At 40.5% G+C, this 19,028-nt stretch overlaps 2 protein-coding genes across 4 annotated transcripts in view; one reads left to right on the top strand and one right to left on the bottom strand.

Annotated features, from left to right (window-relative positions):
- Positions 1-701: 701 nt before the first annotated feature.
- Positions 702-15,430, top strand: rab3ab (RAB3A, member RAS oncogene family, b). Its single transcript, XM_061684168.1, has 5 exons — positions 702-761; positions 7,308-7,532; positions 10,201-10,319; positions 11,018-11,142; positions 13,190-15,430. Exons 2-5 carry the CDS (start codon positions 7,308-7,310, stop codon positions 13,378-13,380), a joined length of 660 nt encoding a protein of 219 aa, XP_061540152.1. The 5' UTR covers positions 702-761; the 3' UTR covers positions 13,381-15,430.
- A 398-nt stretch (positions 15,431-15,828) lies between these two features.
- Positions 15,829-19,028, bottom strand: part of LOC133406627 (transcription factor JunD-like) — a 9,671-nt gene continuing 6,471 nt past the window's right edge. Inside the window, exons 2-4 of one of the 3 annotated variants that reach the window (XR_009769075.1) lie at positions 18,619-19,028; positions 16,439-16,637; positions 15,829-16,372 (exon numbers count right to left, since the gene is read on the bottom strand). The exon at positions 18,619-19,028 is cut by the window's right edge and continues 294 nt beyond it. The gene's annotated coding sequence lies outside the window, so the exon portion shown is untranslated. Of the gene's footprint in view, positions 16,373-16,438; positions 16,638-17,178 lie in introns of those variants that run through there. The other 2 variants (XR_009769074.1, XM_061684351.1) reach the window with 2 other exon arrangements.

The raw sequence follows: 19,028 nt of genomic DNA, 5'->3' as shown, positions 1-19,028 counted from the left end.
AAATGTTCGTGCGCCATCTGCTGGTGTGGAAGAATATAGTTTTTCCAAACCAATCCCGAAAACGGTTATTGGCGGTTTACCCCCGCATAGTCAAGATTTTATTTATTTTTTTATTTAAAATGCTGCTGTAAATTTTTCCATGCAATAATAATGACCGTCAATAATCAGCGGATTTTCGCCACTTGTGGTCCGGCCGGGTCCCTATTCCCCGCGAATAGCGCCGGGTCCACTGCAATATTGTGCAATAATGATCACATCTGCAGGGAGCATTAAGGCTTGACATGACTGTTGTGGTTAGTGGTTACTGATCTTCTCATGAGTAATTAATTCCCTCCAGCAGCTCTCATAAATAAATAAATAAATAAAAATAAAAATGACGTTTGTGTGTGTATTTCCAGTATGGTTCTCGATTGGTCAGACGGGCTGTCCATCTTGGGTCCGCCGTGGCGTGTCAGTGTATTTAGTAGAGTTGGAAAAAATGACGGACACAAACAGTGCATTCAAAGTAAAAGCTTAGCGAGAAAAGGGTCAGAGGAGAAGCCAGTTAATCACGTTCCAAATGTTAAAATTCTGCATCTCGGTTGATAATTTGTTCAAATCATTCAACATAAATCATCACACATCACATTTTGACTTCAACGTCAACTCGTTTATTTTGGAAGTGTAAACGGAACTTAAATCTCCCCACTTTCTAACCTAATCTTGGTGGTGTCTGAGGTTGCAGGACGCGGTGGACAGCAGCCGGACAGAAATCTACAAAGGTGGGGTCTTGTTGCTAATATATAAAGCGTATAATGCTTTAAAAAAAACAATAATAAAAAAAAAACATCCCTCTTCAAATGAATATACTGTGGTATGACTTCCTGTGTGACGAATAATTTATTGAATTACCTTGCAAACAACTGTCAAATACGAGGCGTGAAAAGCCATGCTCACAAAATGTTGACGTTTCAACAGCTGTTTTGAAAAGCGATACCCGTAAATGTAATTATTGTAATCGCAACTTCTTTATCTGTTGCGGCTTTGGATGGCTGTTGAAGACAAGTGCTGATGATTGTGTTTGAAGTGATGCAGGGCGTCAAGCAAATGCGTTTCACTCTCGGATGCTACCAATCGCCTTAATGGATCTTAATTGATCTGTAGGCACAAAGAAAATATGACTTCATTCGGTCACATTCTAGTTTTGTAATTATTACCATGTATTGGTGCATTTACTGTTTTGATGCAAAAGGATGGGCATACTGTTTGTTGCGATATTAGATGGTCATTTGGTGTGAGCCATTATCTGTGATAAGCTGAAACATTTGATTTGCTTCTGAACCAATCACATGGCGTCACATTAACAAGAGTGTCTTGGTGAAAAAGCTACCACCCTAAATGCATGCATAAATAAATGCATTTTTAAACAGACACTGGTAACACCGCGCTAAAGGTTAGTTTCACACAGTTGACTGGATGTGAGTCATCAGGTTGCCATCCATCTGTTTTCTACAGCACTTGTCCTCATTAAGGTCGGGGTTGCTGGAGCCTATGCCAGTTGACACCATGCACTGGTCACCAGCCAATCGCAGGGCACATATTAAAAAAACAAAACAAAATGATGCACACATTCGCACCCAGCGACAATTTAGAGTCTTCCGTGAAACTAACATGCATGTGTTGGGGATGTTGGAGGAAGCCGCAGTATCTGGAGAAAACCCAAGCCAGCGAGGCCAACGTCACAAAGGAAGAGCAGCGATTCGAACCTTCAGCTTCGGAACTGTGCGGCAGATGTGCGAACCGCTAGGTCAAAATGCACTCATGAATGAACTTTCATATCATATTCAAATAATGAACCCTCGACAAGTTTATTATCATTCTGTCGTTTGTTTGCTGATTGGCTGAGGCTCTCTACATGTACCCTGAAATTAACTGGCGACCGTGCCAGGGTCCAGGTTTTGCCCAATATTATCTGGGATATGCTCCAGCTTCCCTGTGACCCTGATAAGGATATGCAGCATAGAAAATGGATGGATGGATATATATTGTTCGTACATATGTATAAAATTTGACACATAAATTCGTTTTAATGACAACAAAGAACACAAAGTGATTGTGCAGTTTTGATCAGTTACACATGGCAGTTTACCATCCTGTCTTAAAAACATGAAACATGAGAATGCAATGGATGAATATCAGCACTCCATTTCGATTCCTGTTTTCATTCAGACTGGCTTTCAACAACCTGCACCACACTTTTATCCTAGCTGCTCCGCTTTTCTGTTTGCTGTGCAGAAAGGAAAAGGGGGAAAAAAAGATGAAGCGGTGCTATTTATAGCTTCCTCCTCCTCTCATCTGTATCCACACGCTTCCTCGAAAAGGAGGCGGGTGATTGGAGGGAATAGTGGGGAAATGCCATCTCAGACAACCTGCGAGGACAAGCTGCTGCATTACTAGGAATAATGTGATCTTCGGATCCCATCTGAGCTTGAACTGGCATGCTGCAGAAAGGCAGCCAACACTAATGTATTAAATGAGCCTGAATAGGTGGTAGCAGCACTTAGGTCCGGATCAATCCTGCTCGTGAATCCCTCTTTCGTTGACAGTTTTAAGGCAGCACATTGTGTTGGCGTCATCACCCAGGACAGACAGTCCTTTTCATGACTGAATTGCTGAAAACACGACCACATGGGCAGAACGTTGTAGTAGTGGTTAGCAACTCTACCTTACTGATGCTTAGTGTTTGAAAATCTCAGCTCCAGTCTTGCTGTGTGGAGTTCCAATAATGAATTGAAGACTCTTAAGTTGGAGTGAATAGTTGAGTGAGGTTGGTTGGTTGTCTACATGTGCCCTGCCTGTATCTGGCAACCAGTCCAGAGTGTTTTCCGTCTTTCATCCAAAGTCAACTGCGATAGGCTCCAGCTCACCCACCTATAGCACTATAAAAAATGGATGCGTGGGTGACTACTACATTTTGTAAAACCTTATGCTACCTCAGCGGAGCTCATTGTTGGCTGTATACCTGCAAATTGAGCAATCGTCCCCTTTTTAGATTTACTGAATTGTCTCCTTTTACGAAAGTGTCATATTTCTTTGTGTTTTGCAAGATTTGTAAAAAAATATATATATATATTATTTTTTTTATTTAAACATTTGTACCTTGATTTTTCTCACAGCTCCACTGTGACCAACCAGCTCTTTGTGCCGTAGCGAGAGTGCTGCCATTTCTTTTCATTAAAACATGAAGGCTGGAATTACACTGCAGGTCCAAGTGCCCAATTCCGATATATTGTCTATTTGTGATTTTTTTGTTCTTTTTTTTTTTCTAACTGTCTATTTACATGCACTTTTTAAGTGACACATCTGATATGGGTGGGTTTACACTGATAGAACACATTTTTAACAACGCAGATGCCCAAAAGGCTCCACAACACCGGGGCAGAGACAACAGAGAAACAATAACACATGTATATCCCAAATATCATATGTTACATACTGTTTAGTTGGCCTAAGATGACGGATAATAATTTTAGTTTAGGTGTTGTCTGTAGAGTTAATAAAGCTTTTATGACTGCAACAGATTATCTCCTACAGGACAATGTGCCTCTGAAAGAGCATGACCCTTTCGGATGCTACATGACCAAAAGCAGTCAGCAGCACAGATACTCACACTACCAACCAATGAAATTATAAAGTGGAAAAGGTAAAGGGTCAGAGGGAGATTGTTTTGGTAGACAATATGTATGACATTACCAGTTTTAAATGGCCACAGAACAAAAAGAAAAAAAAAGTTATAGGATTCAGAACGTATAGTCAAACACACATCAACAGAGTTTAGTGGTTTCAGTACTTTCTGAGCTGATTAAACACTACAATATGTGTAACAGTAACACACGAAGATACATTTTTAATAGGACTGGCCTCAGAGAGAACGAACACTGAATCTCAGCAGTGATCAACTGTGACCTGACTTCCTGCCATGTGGACATTTTTTTTCTTCTTCTCCCATGTGGCCCAGTTGAGATACAAGTCATGTCTCAGCATGAACTTGGTCAATCACAAGGCGATTGTAATCCTCACCAACGACACAAATGTCAGCTGTGTGAACCACTAACCTACCACTGGTGTTTCCAAAACACAAACAAAATCTACAATGAAAGCTTTAGGGCGCATCTATTTGAAACTTGAAAACTAAATGCGACATAATCCATCCATCCATTTTCTGAGCCGCTTCTCCTCACTAGGGTCGCGGGCGTGCTTGGAGCCTATCCCAGCTATCATCGGGCAGGAGGCGGGGTACACCCTGAACTGGTTGGCAGCCAATCGCAGGCCACCAACAAACAAACAACGATTCGCTCTCACATTCACACCTCCGGGCAATTTAGAGTTGTCAATTAACCTACCATGCATGTTTTTGGGATGTGGAAGGAAACCGGAGTGCCCGGAGAAAACCCACACAGGCACGGGGAGAACATGCAAACGCCACACAGGGATTGAACCACGGTCCTCAGAACTGTGAGGCAGACGCTCTAACCAGTCGTCCACCGTGCCGCCTAAATGCAACATAATATTTAGGAAAATGTATTTTTGCTTTTGTATTGTTGCCCTCCATTGTTGTTTACCTGCATTTTTGTGCATATGTGCATGAAGGCTGTTTCAGTAAAAGTAAAAAAAGAGTCAACAATAAAAAAAAAAAATAGGCACTCTACAGGGATTGGGTATAAAGACCGGCTGTGTAAATTGCACCTTGACCAAAACAGAAGAGTAATTCTCACTTACAGGCATAGACACATGCTTCCTTCTTACCTTTTGGGTTTGTGCTACTTCATTATTTATCCGGCATCTCTGTGTTCCTTCATGTAAGCTGATAGCAGGGTGCAGTTATTTTGCCTTGTCCTTTAGGCTCTCAGCATTCTAGTATTGCACTGCAGCAAGTCAAGATAGCAGTCTAAACATAGAGCAAGCCATTGGGGCTCTGAGGGAGTCTGAGTGCTTTGTACTTTCTCAAGGTCTCCAAGTTTTCACAACCTTTTTAGTCGCTCTGTCCTTGTGCTCAGTATAATGCACTGTAGAGAGGTCTGCTCGTACTGTTGAGGAACGTTGGGAGGTTGCTCTCTCATGGTCCACAGTGACTTATATTAATACTCCAAATACAGGTAACAGTATCTACATACACACATTTGCACAGTTGTTGTTTTTTTTTTTTGTTTCTTTTTGGGGTTTTTTTGTTGGTTTTTTTATTTAACATTTTCTATGGTTTATTATGGTGAAAGGTCAAAATGATGTCATTGTCAGTCAATTTTGATGATGTTCTCCAGCTAGTGCTTTAACTACTTAAACAGGTGGTGTTGGGGAATCATTAAAAGTAGTGGTTAGCATGCCTGCATTGCAATTCTGAGGCTCTGGGTTTGAATCTCTGCTCTGACCTTCCTGTGTGGAGTCTGCATGTTCTCCCTGTGCTTGAATGTGCTTCATCCCACACTCCAAAAACATTCATGATAGGTCAACTGAAGGATTGTCCATAGGTTTGAAAGTGGGGGTGAATGGTTGTGCCCTGCTAATAGCTGCCGTGAGCCTAATACGGACGACTGCTAGAGAATATGGCTGGATGGATGTTTCTTTTCTATTTGTGTTCAGTGTTTAGGATTCTGTCGAGACGTTCCATTGTATTCAGATACTGTTACATAACTGCATTTCAGTCCCTAGCCTTACCACCTCAAAGATGGGCATACTGGCACACATTATCCTCCCTTCTCAAGACAAAGAGAACTCAACCATCCAGAACCCCTACTGGTTGCAACGACCAAAGGACGGAAGGTCTGGACTAATTTAATTAACAATAGCTTGATAAATCATATTTGCGAGCCACAAACTTGTGGGTCCAAGAGAATGCGTCCCCCTGAAGGTTCCGTTATCAACTACAACACGAGACCCCTGTGGTGACCCACAGAAAAACGGTCTCCTCAGTTACTGAATAGTGAAGCAACAGCACCCCCAAGAGGGGAATCTCGGGAGTGACAAACTGTTGCTGCAAAGTTTTCGCTCGTATTTTGGTGTTTTCTTATTGCAGAAGACAAAATGTGATTTTATTACTGATGTCTGTTAAGCTGGGCTACTTGCTCCCTGCAGGGCATCCCTTCTCTCTTTTGTGAACAAATATACGGAAGAATAGTATTAAGGTGGCGATGAAGATAAATTATAAACGGCACAATAAGTCACGTTTAGATTCAAATGAACGACAATTCACGACAGATATTTTCTGTACCTCAACTTGTCAAAGATTATGAGCCAAGCGTGAGTTACGAGAGAAAGTTTAAAAGATTAGTCACCCCCGAATTTTTCCTTTTCCCCACCACATTTTCGGGTCTGTGCCGCTGGCTGGCATTACGTGCCATCGTCAGTGAGCAATTCTTTGCCGTATAGACCAAAGTGGAACCCCACTTTGGCCATAAGGCAAAACCACTGGCTACCCACGTGGCAGGATTTTTCAGCAAAACAGCTGCCTCCTCCCAAACAGAGCCACTGCAATGTGACCCACCTTGCCAGCCAGACCTTGGCACAATTGGTCCCAGAACATTGATTTTCGGCAAAGCTGAATTTTCTTCTTTCTTAAAGTCATCCTTGGCCGCCGCTTCAAACTGTGAGTCAAACGTTGCTTTTTGCCAAATGAAACAAAAAATTGGTGCATTACATATTAATATTACAAGTGGAAAAGTCTCCCGAATCTCACCCTTGGCCCATGAAAGTACTTAGTAACGGTTCATGTCCGGCAGGCACAGTCACCCTGTGTCATCTCTGTCATGTCATGTTTGCCTCCCCTTTAAGTGCAATGTGCATTTTCCTCCCTTTTCCCTTTACTTACATTTTACTCTGTATTTGTAGAATTAGAAATGAAACCTTACAAAACATGTGAACTGTGCTCTTTGTTTTTCTTGAATCAAAGATTTGAACCTCTAACGTCGGAGAACTGAGCTTACATTAGCGTAGCAACCCTTCAGAAAATAACTGATATATCGAGGTTTCGTTGTTGCTAGGACGTGTTCATAAAAAACAAAGCAACATGGTGCCCCTTTTAAAGATAAAGATCAAGATATACCAGGTAATATCGACACTTAGTTTCACTTTATCTGACTAGTGGTCCCAGGAGGTACTGCTGGCGGTCCCTTCCAGGATCTTACGACAAATGAAGTCCATTTATTGAACAACCGATTCACGCTACAAGCAATTGACTCTTTTACTGTATATACTGTCTGTAATATCAACTGCCTTTGAACAAATGTGACAGGGTCACAGAAGTTGACTTTCCGCTTCTCCATCTCTGACAACAGATGGCGTCAGCCACAGCGACCTATGGACAGAAGGAGTCCTCAGACCAGAACTTTGACTATATGTTCAAGATCTTGATCATCGGCAACAGTAGTGTGGGTAAAACTTCCTTCTTGTTCCGTTACGCCGATGACTCCTTCACCCCCGCCTTTGTCAGTACGGTGGGCATCGACTTCAAGGTGAAGACCATCTACAGGAATGATAAGAGGATCAAATTACAGATCTGGGTAAGTCCTTTGTTAACTTGAATGCAATTAAGAAGACCTTATTTTAGTCGTTCAATTCAAAAAGTGATTATATTCACTCATATACTGTATTGTATAGATTCACTACACACAGAGTCAAATGTTTCACGATTTCATTTTTTAAACTGTTTTTATATAATGAAAACCCACAATTCACAAGTCATTAGTGTATTAGATGATAAACAATCAAAATGATTTTAAATATAGAAATTGGGTAGAAATTGGTGTTTAATGAATCTGCATAATACTGTAGATAAGTTTCCAATTTTGAATTAAACTACTGAAATAAATTAACTTTTCGAAGATAGTCTAATTTGTTGATGCACCTGTGTATTTCAGTAAAATGTTACATACAGTATCCTCACTGCACAGATTCAGGATTCTGCGAAATATCATATTTGGAGGCGCTTTCATTCCTTATGTTCTTTACGAAGCCCATTAAATCACTTCAATCGTCATCAGGATATTGTAGCTCATCTCCCTGTACACTGCCCAATGACTTTCAAAAGTGGGTTTGAAACGGTCTTGAGTTACAATCTAAGATGTCTTGTTTCTGCAGAAGCTTTGAGTGAGTACTTGTTGGCTACCCAAGGAGAACAGAAACGCCTCAAACTGTTGCATTAACATGACGCTGACAATTGTGGGCTCTGTGCGCATGTACAGCACACCTGTTCTCCTTTGTGGGGACCATGTCATAAACCATCCCAGTGAGGACATTTTAGTCACAGATATTGTGAGATTTGAATCTGATGTAGAGTTTGCATATTCTCTTCGTGCTTGCGTGGGTTTTCTGCTTCCCCCCAGATTCCATAAACATGCGTGGTGGGTTCATTGAAGACACTAAATTGTACATACTGTATATGTGAATATGAGTGTGATTGGTTGTCTATATGTGCCCTGCGATTGGTTGGCAACCAGTCCAGGGTGTACCGCACCTCTGGGAAAGGCTCCAGCTCAGCTACGAACTTAATGAGGAAAAGCGGTGTTGGCAGTGGATGGATTGGTGAACTTTGTTGCCTGCCCTTTTGGATAAACAGCTCTGGGTTATATGTGCACTCTCATGTTTTCTTGAAGATAAGCAAGCATACAGTTTGTGTGTGTCAATGCGTGTGTATGTTTGCCTCTGATTTCCTTCCTGGAGGCAAGACCTGAAAAAAAAAAAAGGCTGACAAATCAGCCAATCAGAAAAAGAACGCAGGGTGACTGGTGCTGCTCTCCCCCTCCCCCTTTACTAGACATCTCTGAGAAAAATAGCTTTAGTTACATACACACACACACACATGCAAAATCCCCATCCCCCATCTCTGCAATACTCTCAACCTAGTCACGAAAAGATGAGGGTGTTTTGAGCTCAAATTGTATTGTGATCGTTCAGTATCACTAATTAGATGCAAAAAGGCTGATTTCTTATGTATCTACCTATAATGTATCAAATACTGGATCGACTAGGTCAGCATCACTCATTTCTTGCCACTAAAACACAGAATGGATTTATTCATGGCAGGAATTATAAAATGAAGGAATACACTTTAGCAGCAACGTTCTATGGCAATATGACACTACATAAATGAAAAACATTCTCATTTGAATATAATTATTTTCACAATGTATTTATATAGGGCACTCATGGTGACTCGTGGTGTCTCTCTTACGTAACAACGTTCAGTGCTACCGACACTGACATTTTAGTCATATAAATGATGGCTCTATCTTCTACAAGCACAATGAGTGAATAAAAACAAACAAGTATTTAAAATGCATCACCGCTGCAGCTATCAGTAGACGTTTTTTATATTCTTGGCGTCTTAGAACGAGCGTGATGAGAAAACACAATTTATGCATGCTAATGTATGGATTATCTGGATCATGTTTCACCATTGGACAGCCTGTTCCATAAGTAGCATTACAATATGCATACTGTATGTCCTTGTACCGGTTGCAGATTGTGACTATTTACGCAGAGAAGAATAATTGATCCGTTGCAAGGTCAAAATGTTGACATGATAAATCCCCCCCCCCCCAAGTTTTTATGTAACATTGAAAAAAAAATCTAAAAATGAGCTAACTACTGAAAGGACAAGAACAACAATAAAATGTGTTCTCAGACTTAACCTTGATGTTAAGTGGGGGAGCAGAGGGGGAGATTACTAATTGGGAGCAAAAAGACCACGCATTTCACTTGACACCATTCTTGACAAACATATGACTGTAAAATATACAGATTTTTAAATACAGAACAACGCAAAAGCATTCAAATGTATTCACCCTTATAGATTTGGTCTCGCAAGATGTGTTGTGATCGCAGTTCCTCACCTGGATTTTTTTAAACATTAGATGAGTTTTATTCAGAAAATGATGGTTGACAGCACATTTTTGCCCAGCACATTCAACACGTTTTACTCAACAACAAACGCAAAAGTAGCATGATAAACTGTCGCCAGTCTCTGAATTGGTGATTCAATATCTATGCATCCATTTTCTGTACCGCTTACACTCACTAGAGTCACTGGGGTGAGTCAATATATTCATTTAATTCCAACAAGCTACTTTAGTTAGTAGTCAGTAAAGAATCCACTGTAGTGTCACTGTGTAAATGGTCAGACTGACAATAAACAATTTAATTATCAATATTAATTTCTTTGATTTCAAGGACACGGCGGGTCAGGAGCGTTACCGCACCATCACGACAGCTTACTACCGAGGGGCCATGGGCTTCATCCTCATGTATGACATCACCAACGAGGAATCCTTCAATGCTGTCCAGGACTGGTATGTTGAAATGAAATACTGGGATATTTTGACCTACAGTTCAAGATATTGTAGCAGATTAATTCTATTTAATTAGTGCATATATCATATTGGTGGTGTTTTTTTATTTTAAATATATCTGTTATACAGTATGGGCATTTGACTAAAATATCCTTGATTAACCATAAGGGAATGTTGGCGATCAGCTAATTAATTAATCTTCTGTTTCAATGTTATTGCTGTTCAAGGTAGCTTCTTTATAGCTTGGGTCGTGTACTTTGTCGTAACAATTTGCCTGTATTCCCTAAAATTTTTTGTGTTTAAATGCCAAAAGGTGAGTTAAATGACTGTGTGCAAATGTGCATATTTGTGGGATGTCACGTCAGTTTGTGCTAGTGTGTTCAAGCCCCCTTTTTTGGGCTTGGGGTCAATTAGTCACAGATGTTTGCTAATCGCGGCAGCGTTTTTCCCCTGTCCCAAACGAATAGGGGGGTTATCTACACTGTAATAACCTCATAAAAAGATTTTAAAAAATAAAAAATACATGATCATAGCATAGAAGCGAATGATATTTAATTGAACGTTGGGTTGACGAAAATTCCACACAATTGTAAAAATTCTCAAGAAACAAAAAGGAAATAATTGTTTTTAATGCCCATTCATAGTATGTTACAGTTTAGGTTTCCTTCACACGGCATCACAAATCTGTTTTCTCATAGGTCCACTCAAATTAAGACATACTCATGGGACAATGCCCAGGTGCTTCTGGTTGGAAATAAATGTGATATGGACGATGAGCGCATGGTGAGTGGCGACAGAGGCCGGCAGCTGTCTGAACATCTCGGTGAGTACGAGGCTTTACACAATCAGGATTTTTGTGGCCGATCACAGAGTTAAAAAAAAAAAAAAAAAAAAAAAAAAAAAAAACGATAACCGATCACGGATGGAGCAATGTGTCTATTTTAATGACTTTTTCACTTTACTGTATATACTTGTGTACTGTATCCTGAGTATCTTCTGTAGTCCAGTGATTCCCGACCAGTGTGCCATGGCACATTAGTTTGCCATGGGCAATCTTCAGGTGTGCCGTGGGAAATTATCAAATTTTACTTAACTGCTCAAAAAATGATTCATTTACAATAAATAATGTATCTTTCTTCCTCTATTTATGCCAGTGAGGCATAGTGACAGACAGAATAAATAAATGCTCTTCTATTAGATGGCAGGAAGTATATACAGCAATTACTGTCTATCTACTTTTTGTGACATTTTTGTTTGTTGGTGTGCCGTGAGATTTTCCAATTGTAAAATATGTGCCTTCCCTCCATAATGGTTGGAAATCAATGCTCTAGTCAGGTCATGTACTCTAATCAGTCAGGTCAAACCAGCATTACATGACAGAAATAATGGGAGCTAACTTATTGTAATTGAATTACTTCACACACTGAAACTTTAGAGCATGATTCGACATAACGCCGGCATGTTTACGCCCAACCGTTAGTGCTAGCACTAGTTTGCTAGGCTACATAACATTTTGTTGCCTGCTTGCGAGCGGTATCGTATCAAAAGTAAATGAAGATACCTCAAGCAAGCCTAAAATGAACGTAGTCTCCCGAGCACCGGTGACCACCAGTACACATTTTCCCCCATTTTGTTTTTATAGTACACGCGTCGCAATGTCGTCGCCATGGTAACGAGTATCCGGTCGCGTTTCAGTTGACAAGATAGAGCCCAGTGATTGTAAAAAAACGGGATGCGGTGGTATCGGAATACAAGATTTTATTGCAGTAGTCTGACATAGTGCAATCGTGAAAGACCAAATTTGTCTTGTAGTCTGATCCAGACATTACGAGTTGTCTGTCTCAGACGTGTTGTCTGTCCCACACCGACGACATGTTTTTTTTTAATTTTTTTTATTACTTTATTGGCTGTCAGATAGGCGGCACGTTGGACGACTGCTTAGAACATCTGCTTCACAGTTCTGAGGACCGGGGGTTCAAATTTGGAGTTTGCATGTTCTCCCCATGCCAGTGTGGGTTTCCTCTGCATACTCCGGTTTCCTCCCACATCCCAAAAACATGCATGGTAGGTTGATTGAAGACACTAAATTGCCCATAGGTGTAAATGTGAGTGCGAATGATTGTTTGTCTATATGTGCCCTGCGATTGACTGGCGACAAGTTCAGGGTGTACCCCGCCTCTTACCCGAAGGTAGCTGGGATAGGCTACAGCACGCCCGCGGCCCTAGTGAGGATAAGCGGTACAGGGAATGCATGGATGGATGGTTGTCAGATATTTACAGTACTACAGCAAAAGAAACGCAACAAGGCTAAAAATAAACTAGCTTTTGAATTAAAATATACTCTACACGATGGGGATGCAGAGTAAATGTCTTATGCGGAGCCGATCAATGACATCATTGATCGGATTGGCGAATTATGACATTAAAGCCGATCAGCATAAAATGCTAATTATCGGCCGATACCAATCAGGCCGATCAGATCGGTGTAAAGTCTAGTGAGTACACACGTGCTACACGTATTTGGCTGCAATATAACAAAGAGTAAAAAATTTAAGGGGGTCTGAATACGTTCCATACCCACTGTATAAAAACTGAAATTGCTTTTTTGTGAGGTTTAATAAAATAAAGTAGAAGAATGGCACTGTACCTTGCGTCCTTTTTTTCTGTACGTGGCCCTTGGAAGAAAAAGTTTTGACACGCTTGCTCTACATAGATGACGCAGCTACTGCAATGCTACCTAGTCTGATCAGGGTTTACCATTCTATTATGAACTATACTCATATTAACAGTAGAAATGTGAAACATGACAACAGTTTTACACAGATGATCCCAATAAGCGTTCAAAGATTCTCTCCTTTTCCTCATTCCAGGTTTTGAGTTCTTCGAGGTCAGCGCCAAAGACAACATCAACGTGAAGCAGACCTTTGAGCGTCTGGTCGACATTATTTGTGAAAAGATGTCTGAGAGTCTGGATGCTGGTGATCCCGCCATCACGGGAGCCAAGCAGGGGCCTCAGCTGACAGAACAGCCTGCTCCACCACACCAGGACTGTGCATGTTAAAGATGCCCATCTGCTTCCTTCTTCTCCTCCACGCTCCGAGCGGTTCCAGTGTCCATCAAACTTTTCACCAACTTTCGAGCTTCCTTCTTCTGACTGAGGGCCATTGGCTGATGGTCCCAAGAACCAGCTTGTAAAAGTCTCTGAAATTATTCTCTGAGCAGACCAGTTCTTGAGGTGCACTTGTTTGTTACACCATATAATAGTTATACAATCTTTTTTTTTTTTTTTTTTGTATGTTCAATCACGCCACCATGTTTCAGACTCTTTGTAACCTCAGGTTCTTCTGGATTGTTTTATTGTTTCTGTGTGTGTGTCTTTAAAAGGATTTGATGGCATCCATCCACCCTCAGAGTGCCATTGAAATCCTTCTGAAGTTTACAGTACTTTTGTTTGTTGGGATCGAGTGGACAAGAACTCAACAGTGGAGTCATGTTTGGTGTACTAAAATCCCTCTGTTTTCAGTTCGTTATACAGTCGGGTATGAATATGTTTGTCTCACCTTTTATCTACATATTGTCATTGAAGGTATCAAGACCCAAGCTTTTTTCTTTTTTTTTACATTTCTGAAACTTGTTTTGTATGGTTGTGTTGCTTTTTAGCTGCATCACGCACTGGATGGATGAACAAGATTGAGAAAAATTAGTTAAGATGAAATAGCATTTGATTAAATTTTATTTATTTCAGATGTAGACATGATTATTGTGCAGTACATATGATATATACAGATGTATTTCTGGAAGTAAACTTTATGAAGATATGAAGGTCTATGATGATAGTATTATATACTACATACTGTATATCAGGTCTTTGTTTTGATGTTTGTTTGGATAGTTTGTGTGTGATTGACTCCTTTCTTTGTGATTGGTTTGGTCTCCTGCAGCTTTGCTGAGATTTTGCGAAATCACAAATTCAACGCTTGAAAAGTGGGGCAAAGCAGCCCTTGAATTACTGAGAAATGCTACTTTCCATCGTCCAATCGAAACACCACTTCTATTCAAACAATTTGAACAATCTAATATTCAGAGCCATTGCATTTAGCAAATAAAAACCAAAGCTTCAAATGATCTTGGAAATATTACCAATGTAACACATTTACTTTAATGGTGTTGAACACACTTAGGTTCATTGCCTTATATTCACAGAACAGTAATGTAAAGCTATGTCAGTCATCTTAATCGACTTGTCTGTTTCAATGCAGCTCGTTTCCATCACCTGGTTAGATGCTCACATATAGGTGGTTTGTAAAATATCCACATGCACTGTAATAGTTCAAACAATTCAAGATTTTACGAAACAAAGCTGTGTTGTAGTTTGAAAAATATACAGTATTATGGTGTTTTACCTCCACACAAGTTTGAGTCACCTTTTTCATGACATATTAAAGCGTTTTCAAGTAAACCTCAGCCCCCACGTGAGAGTAGGCTCAAAGGATTGAAGGCAAAGCATGATGAAAAAAAAATAAAGACGACATTCCATTATTTCTATATTGAGGTAGATTTTTTCCCCCCCTTTGTCAACATGTCAGGTCACAATGTTTCAATAAGAGAGCGTGTGATGATTTGTTTTTTTAATGCTAATAAGACAAACCAAGGAGACTACTTTTGTCCTTCTGGTGGTGACTGTTTCTTTTCCAAACTGTTAAAATTACCCCCCTAGCTGTCTTCCTCTCGATATGAACCAGATGTGTATAAATTGTACCTTTGACTCATGTCGGTTGTGGTCTATTGAACCAGGCTTGCAACAAAAAGAAAGAAATAGGGGAGAAAATACAACGCTCGTAACAACAGAAGAGCCATGTTGTAGTATGTCTGCATTCATATGAGCAGGCCTGCTTGTGAATGAATGTTTCACTCAGTTCAAAGTAATACAGTACCTACAACAAATAAAATTGCCATCCAGCTCAGCATGGATTGCTGACCTTATATGATGACATGCATTTGGTCTCGTCTCCCTGCCTCTTCAACCCACCCTTCAGTTTGGGCCAGTAAGATTACAGAATATACTGTGGGTGTTTTTATCTGTACTTTGTGGAAAAACAATAAAAGCATTACTAACAGAAAGTGTATTGTTTTTATTTGAGGAATTGTATTGGCCTACTGTAGTACTGTGTCATATTCATTGACTCATCTAAGTTCACAAGAAATCTGAAAAGTATTTAAAATGACATCCTAAAGTCAATTTCAGCTTCATTCAGAAGCTACAGGTACATGCCCTGTTCTTGTTCAAATTAAGTAATAAAATAGTCACCAAACAAACTTTGTGTGTATATAGTATGTTAGTACTAACATACCCTGGTTCCTTCTGACCAATAATTTTTGGAGGGAAATAAGTGTTCGAACAACCACCCCCAACACTGACAATTTAATTTCTGGGACAAACTAAAAGTCCACCAATTGACAATTTCTTTTTTTAGGCGGGGGGGGGGGGGGGGGGGGGGGGGGCCTTCCATAAAGGTGCTGTATGATATGCTGTACACCCGACTCCAACTACATGACAAACACATTTAGGTATCTTGTGTATTAAATGCGCTATATAAATAATTTGCCTTGCCTACAAGCAACACGTTTTATGTAGACTACTACGGTCTCTTCAATACAACTAAATTTGTTTTATGTGCTGCAGATATTTTGCCACAAGTGATGTATTCAGGACCATCGCAAAGTTTCCGTTTTGGGGTCTCCACCGTCGACATGATTGTGATGTTGCAACGTTGATTTGGGATTGCCTCGTGGATGACTTCCTTGCTGTGCCCACCACAGGGGAGTGGAGGTCAATTACAGAGAGGTTTTAGGAGTGGTGGAATTTTCCTCTCTGCTGTGGAGCACTGGGTGGGAAGCATGTTAGCCTTGACGCCTCTGGCAACTCAGGACCCCAGTTCTTTCATTACAAAGGAACATACTCATTGGTTCTCTTAGCAGTTGTGGATCCTCAGTGTTGTTTCCGACTCAGAGTGAAAGATGTCGGGGACTACGGAAGCAGTGATGGTGGGATTCTGAACGATGAACAGGCAAGCATTGGAGGTTCATCACAAAGTTGCAGAGAAGTGTGTGAAGGCTACCTGTATTCTCCATAAGCTCCTGCGGAAAACATCCCCAGCATCTGCGGTGAGGGGAAACATCCAGATTGGAGAGGTACAACCACTGCCACGTCTGGGAGAAGTTGCCACCAACAGCTCAACAAAAGAGGCTAGGGTTTGGGAGGCCTTCTCGGCTCAGCGAAGGGAACTTTCCCATGGCAAGACACTGTGAATGCACAAGCTTTTAAGAGCCATCCACACATTTTTTAGTAAAATTTCTGCAATATTACTTTATCAGCACCAAAATTGTTATACTCGTTTGTCCAACCAATATCATAAATTCATATGCACATCATAGTGAACATTGTGACTGCTATTTTATTTTTTTTTTTATCCATGACACATCATATTTGATTTAATGTATTATACTTTTAGCATAACTACACAGATAACCAAGCCCAACTGTTTGTACACTGCAGATAAATGTGAATGTATTAACTGTATTTTATCTAAAAAAACATTTTAAAAAAGTAAATGTAGTAAAATAAAGTGGATTTACTGTATAAATTAGCACTTGTCAACAAAATAATAGAAAAATAGATTTAATAAAAACAATTACAATCTCTGGCAAAAATTACAGAATCACCTCTCCTGGAGGATGATTATTAAAATGTTTAATTTTGAAGGAAAAAAAATGGCAAATCACAGATGCTCCACACAAAAATAAATAAATAAATAAATAAATAAAAACTTTTGTTCAAAACAACACCCTTCTGGCTTTAATAAGAAAAAGCAAGAAAATAGTTGTAGTCAGTCACAATTTTTGTTAGAGCAAGTAGAGGGGGGAAAAAATATGGAATTACTCAATTACTCAATTCTGAGGAACAAAAAAAATACAAACAAACAAAGAAAAATAATTACAAGACTACACCACTAGTACTTTGTTCCACCACCTCTGGGTTTTAAAACAGCTCGCAGTCTCTGAGGCATGGACTTAACCAGTAACAATCTGTATTCTTCATCAATTTGTCTCCAGCTTCCTCTGATTGTGGTTACTTGCTCAACTTTGCAGGTTGGAGCTTTGTCATTGACCATTTTCTATCATTTCCACCACAGATTTTCAATTGGATTGAGATCCAGACAATTTGCAGGGCTTTCTTGAAGGATGGTTTTTACGGTTCTTGCTCTATGCGACAATGCATTATCAGCTTGAAAAATGTCATCCCAAAACATCCTTTCAATCGATGGAATCAGAAACGTATCGAAAATCTCAATGTAAACATCTGCATTTATTGAAGATGTAATGACTGCCATCTCCTTTGTGCCTTTCCCTGACATGCAGCCCCATATCATCAATGACTGTGGAAATGTGCATGTTTTCTTCAGGCAGTCATCTTCATAATTATCATTGGGACAGCACCAAGCAAAAGTTCCAGCATCATCACCTTGCCCAATGCAGACTGGCGATTCATCGCCATCACTTTCATCCAGTCATCCACAGTCCACAATTGCTTTTCTTTTTTTTTTTGCCAGTGCTCTCACCACTAGACAAATTATGAGGCGGTGTCTACAACCCACAGTTGTTAAGGTCGTACAGCTCATCCAGGACGGCACGTCGATACTTTAGGTGGTTTCTTACGGTTCGGGCACAGACGTTGAATCCAGTTTCTGTCCATTTGTACCTTATTTGTTTTGTTGTGCATTTTCTATTTTCAAGACATATTGCTTTAAGTTTTCTATCTTGAGATCTTGAGGTCTTCCTTGGTCGACCAGGACAATTACCTTTTGCAACCTTGCCATTTAGTTTGTACTTGGTCCACATTTTAGACACGACAGACTGGGAACCACCACCTATCCATTTTCCTCACTAGGGTCATGGGGGTGCTGGAGCCTATCCCAGCTATCTTCGGGCGAGAGGCGGGGTACACCCTTAACTGGTCGCCAGCCAATCGCAGGCCATGTGTAAACAAACAACCATTCACACCTACGGGCAATTTGGAGTCTTCAATGAACCAAACACGCTTGTTTTTGGGATGTGGGAGGAAACCGAAGTGCCCGGAGAAAACCCACGCAGGCACGGGAGAACATGCAAACTCCACACAGTCGGGGCCGGGATTTGAAACCCGGTCCTCAGAACTGTGAGGCAGATGTGTAACTAGTCCTCCACCATGCTTCCTAGGAACAACCAACATCAACTTTTGCAACGTTTCGTGACATTTTACCTTCTTAAAGTTTTATAATTCCTTTGTTTCTCGTGTTGGAGCCATGAATCATGTCAATCCCAGCAAAGATTGTCACCCAGACATTTATTCTTTTAATTAATTCATTCATTTTCCGTACCGTTTATCCTCACTAGGGTCGCGGTCGTGCTGGAGCCTATCCCAGCTATCTTCAGGTGAGAGGCAAGGTACACCCTGAACTGGTCGCCAGCCAATCGCGGTGCACATGTAAACAACCATTCACACTCACACCTACGGGCAATTTAGAGTCTTCAATTAACCTACCATGCATGTCTTTTGTGATATGGGAGGAAACAGAAGTACCTGGGGAAAACCCAGGCAGGCACAGGGAGAACATGCAAACTCCACACAGGCGAGGCCGGATTTGAACCCGGGTCCTCAGAAATGTGAGG

Source organism: Phycodurus eques, chromosome 8 (genome assembly GCF_024500275.1).
Source record: "Phycodurus eques isolate BA_2022a chromosome 8, UOR_Pequ_1.1, whole genome shotgun sequence".
NCBI classification, from domain to species: Eukaryota; Metazoa; Chordata; class Actinopteri; order Syngnathiformes; family Syngnathidae; genus Phycodurus; species Phycodurus eques.
This window is presented reverse-complemented; position numbering and strand designations above follow the sequence as displayed.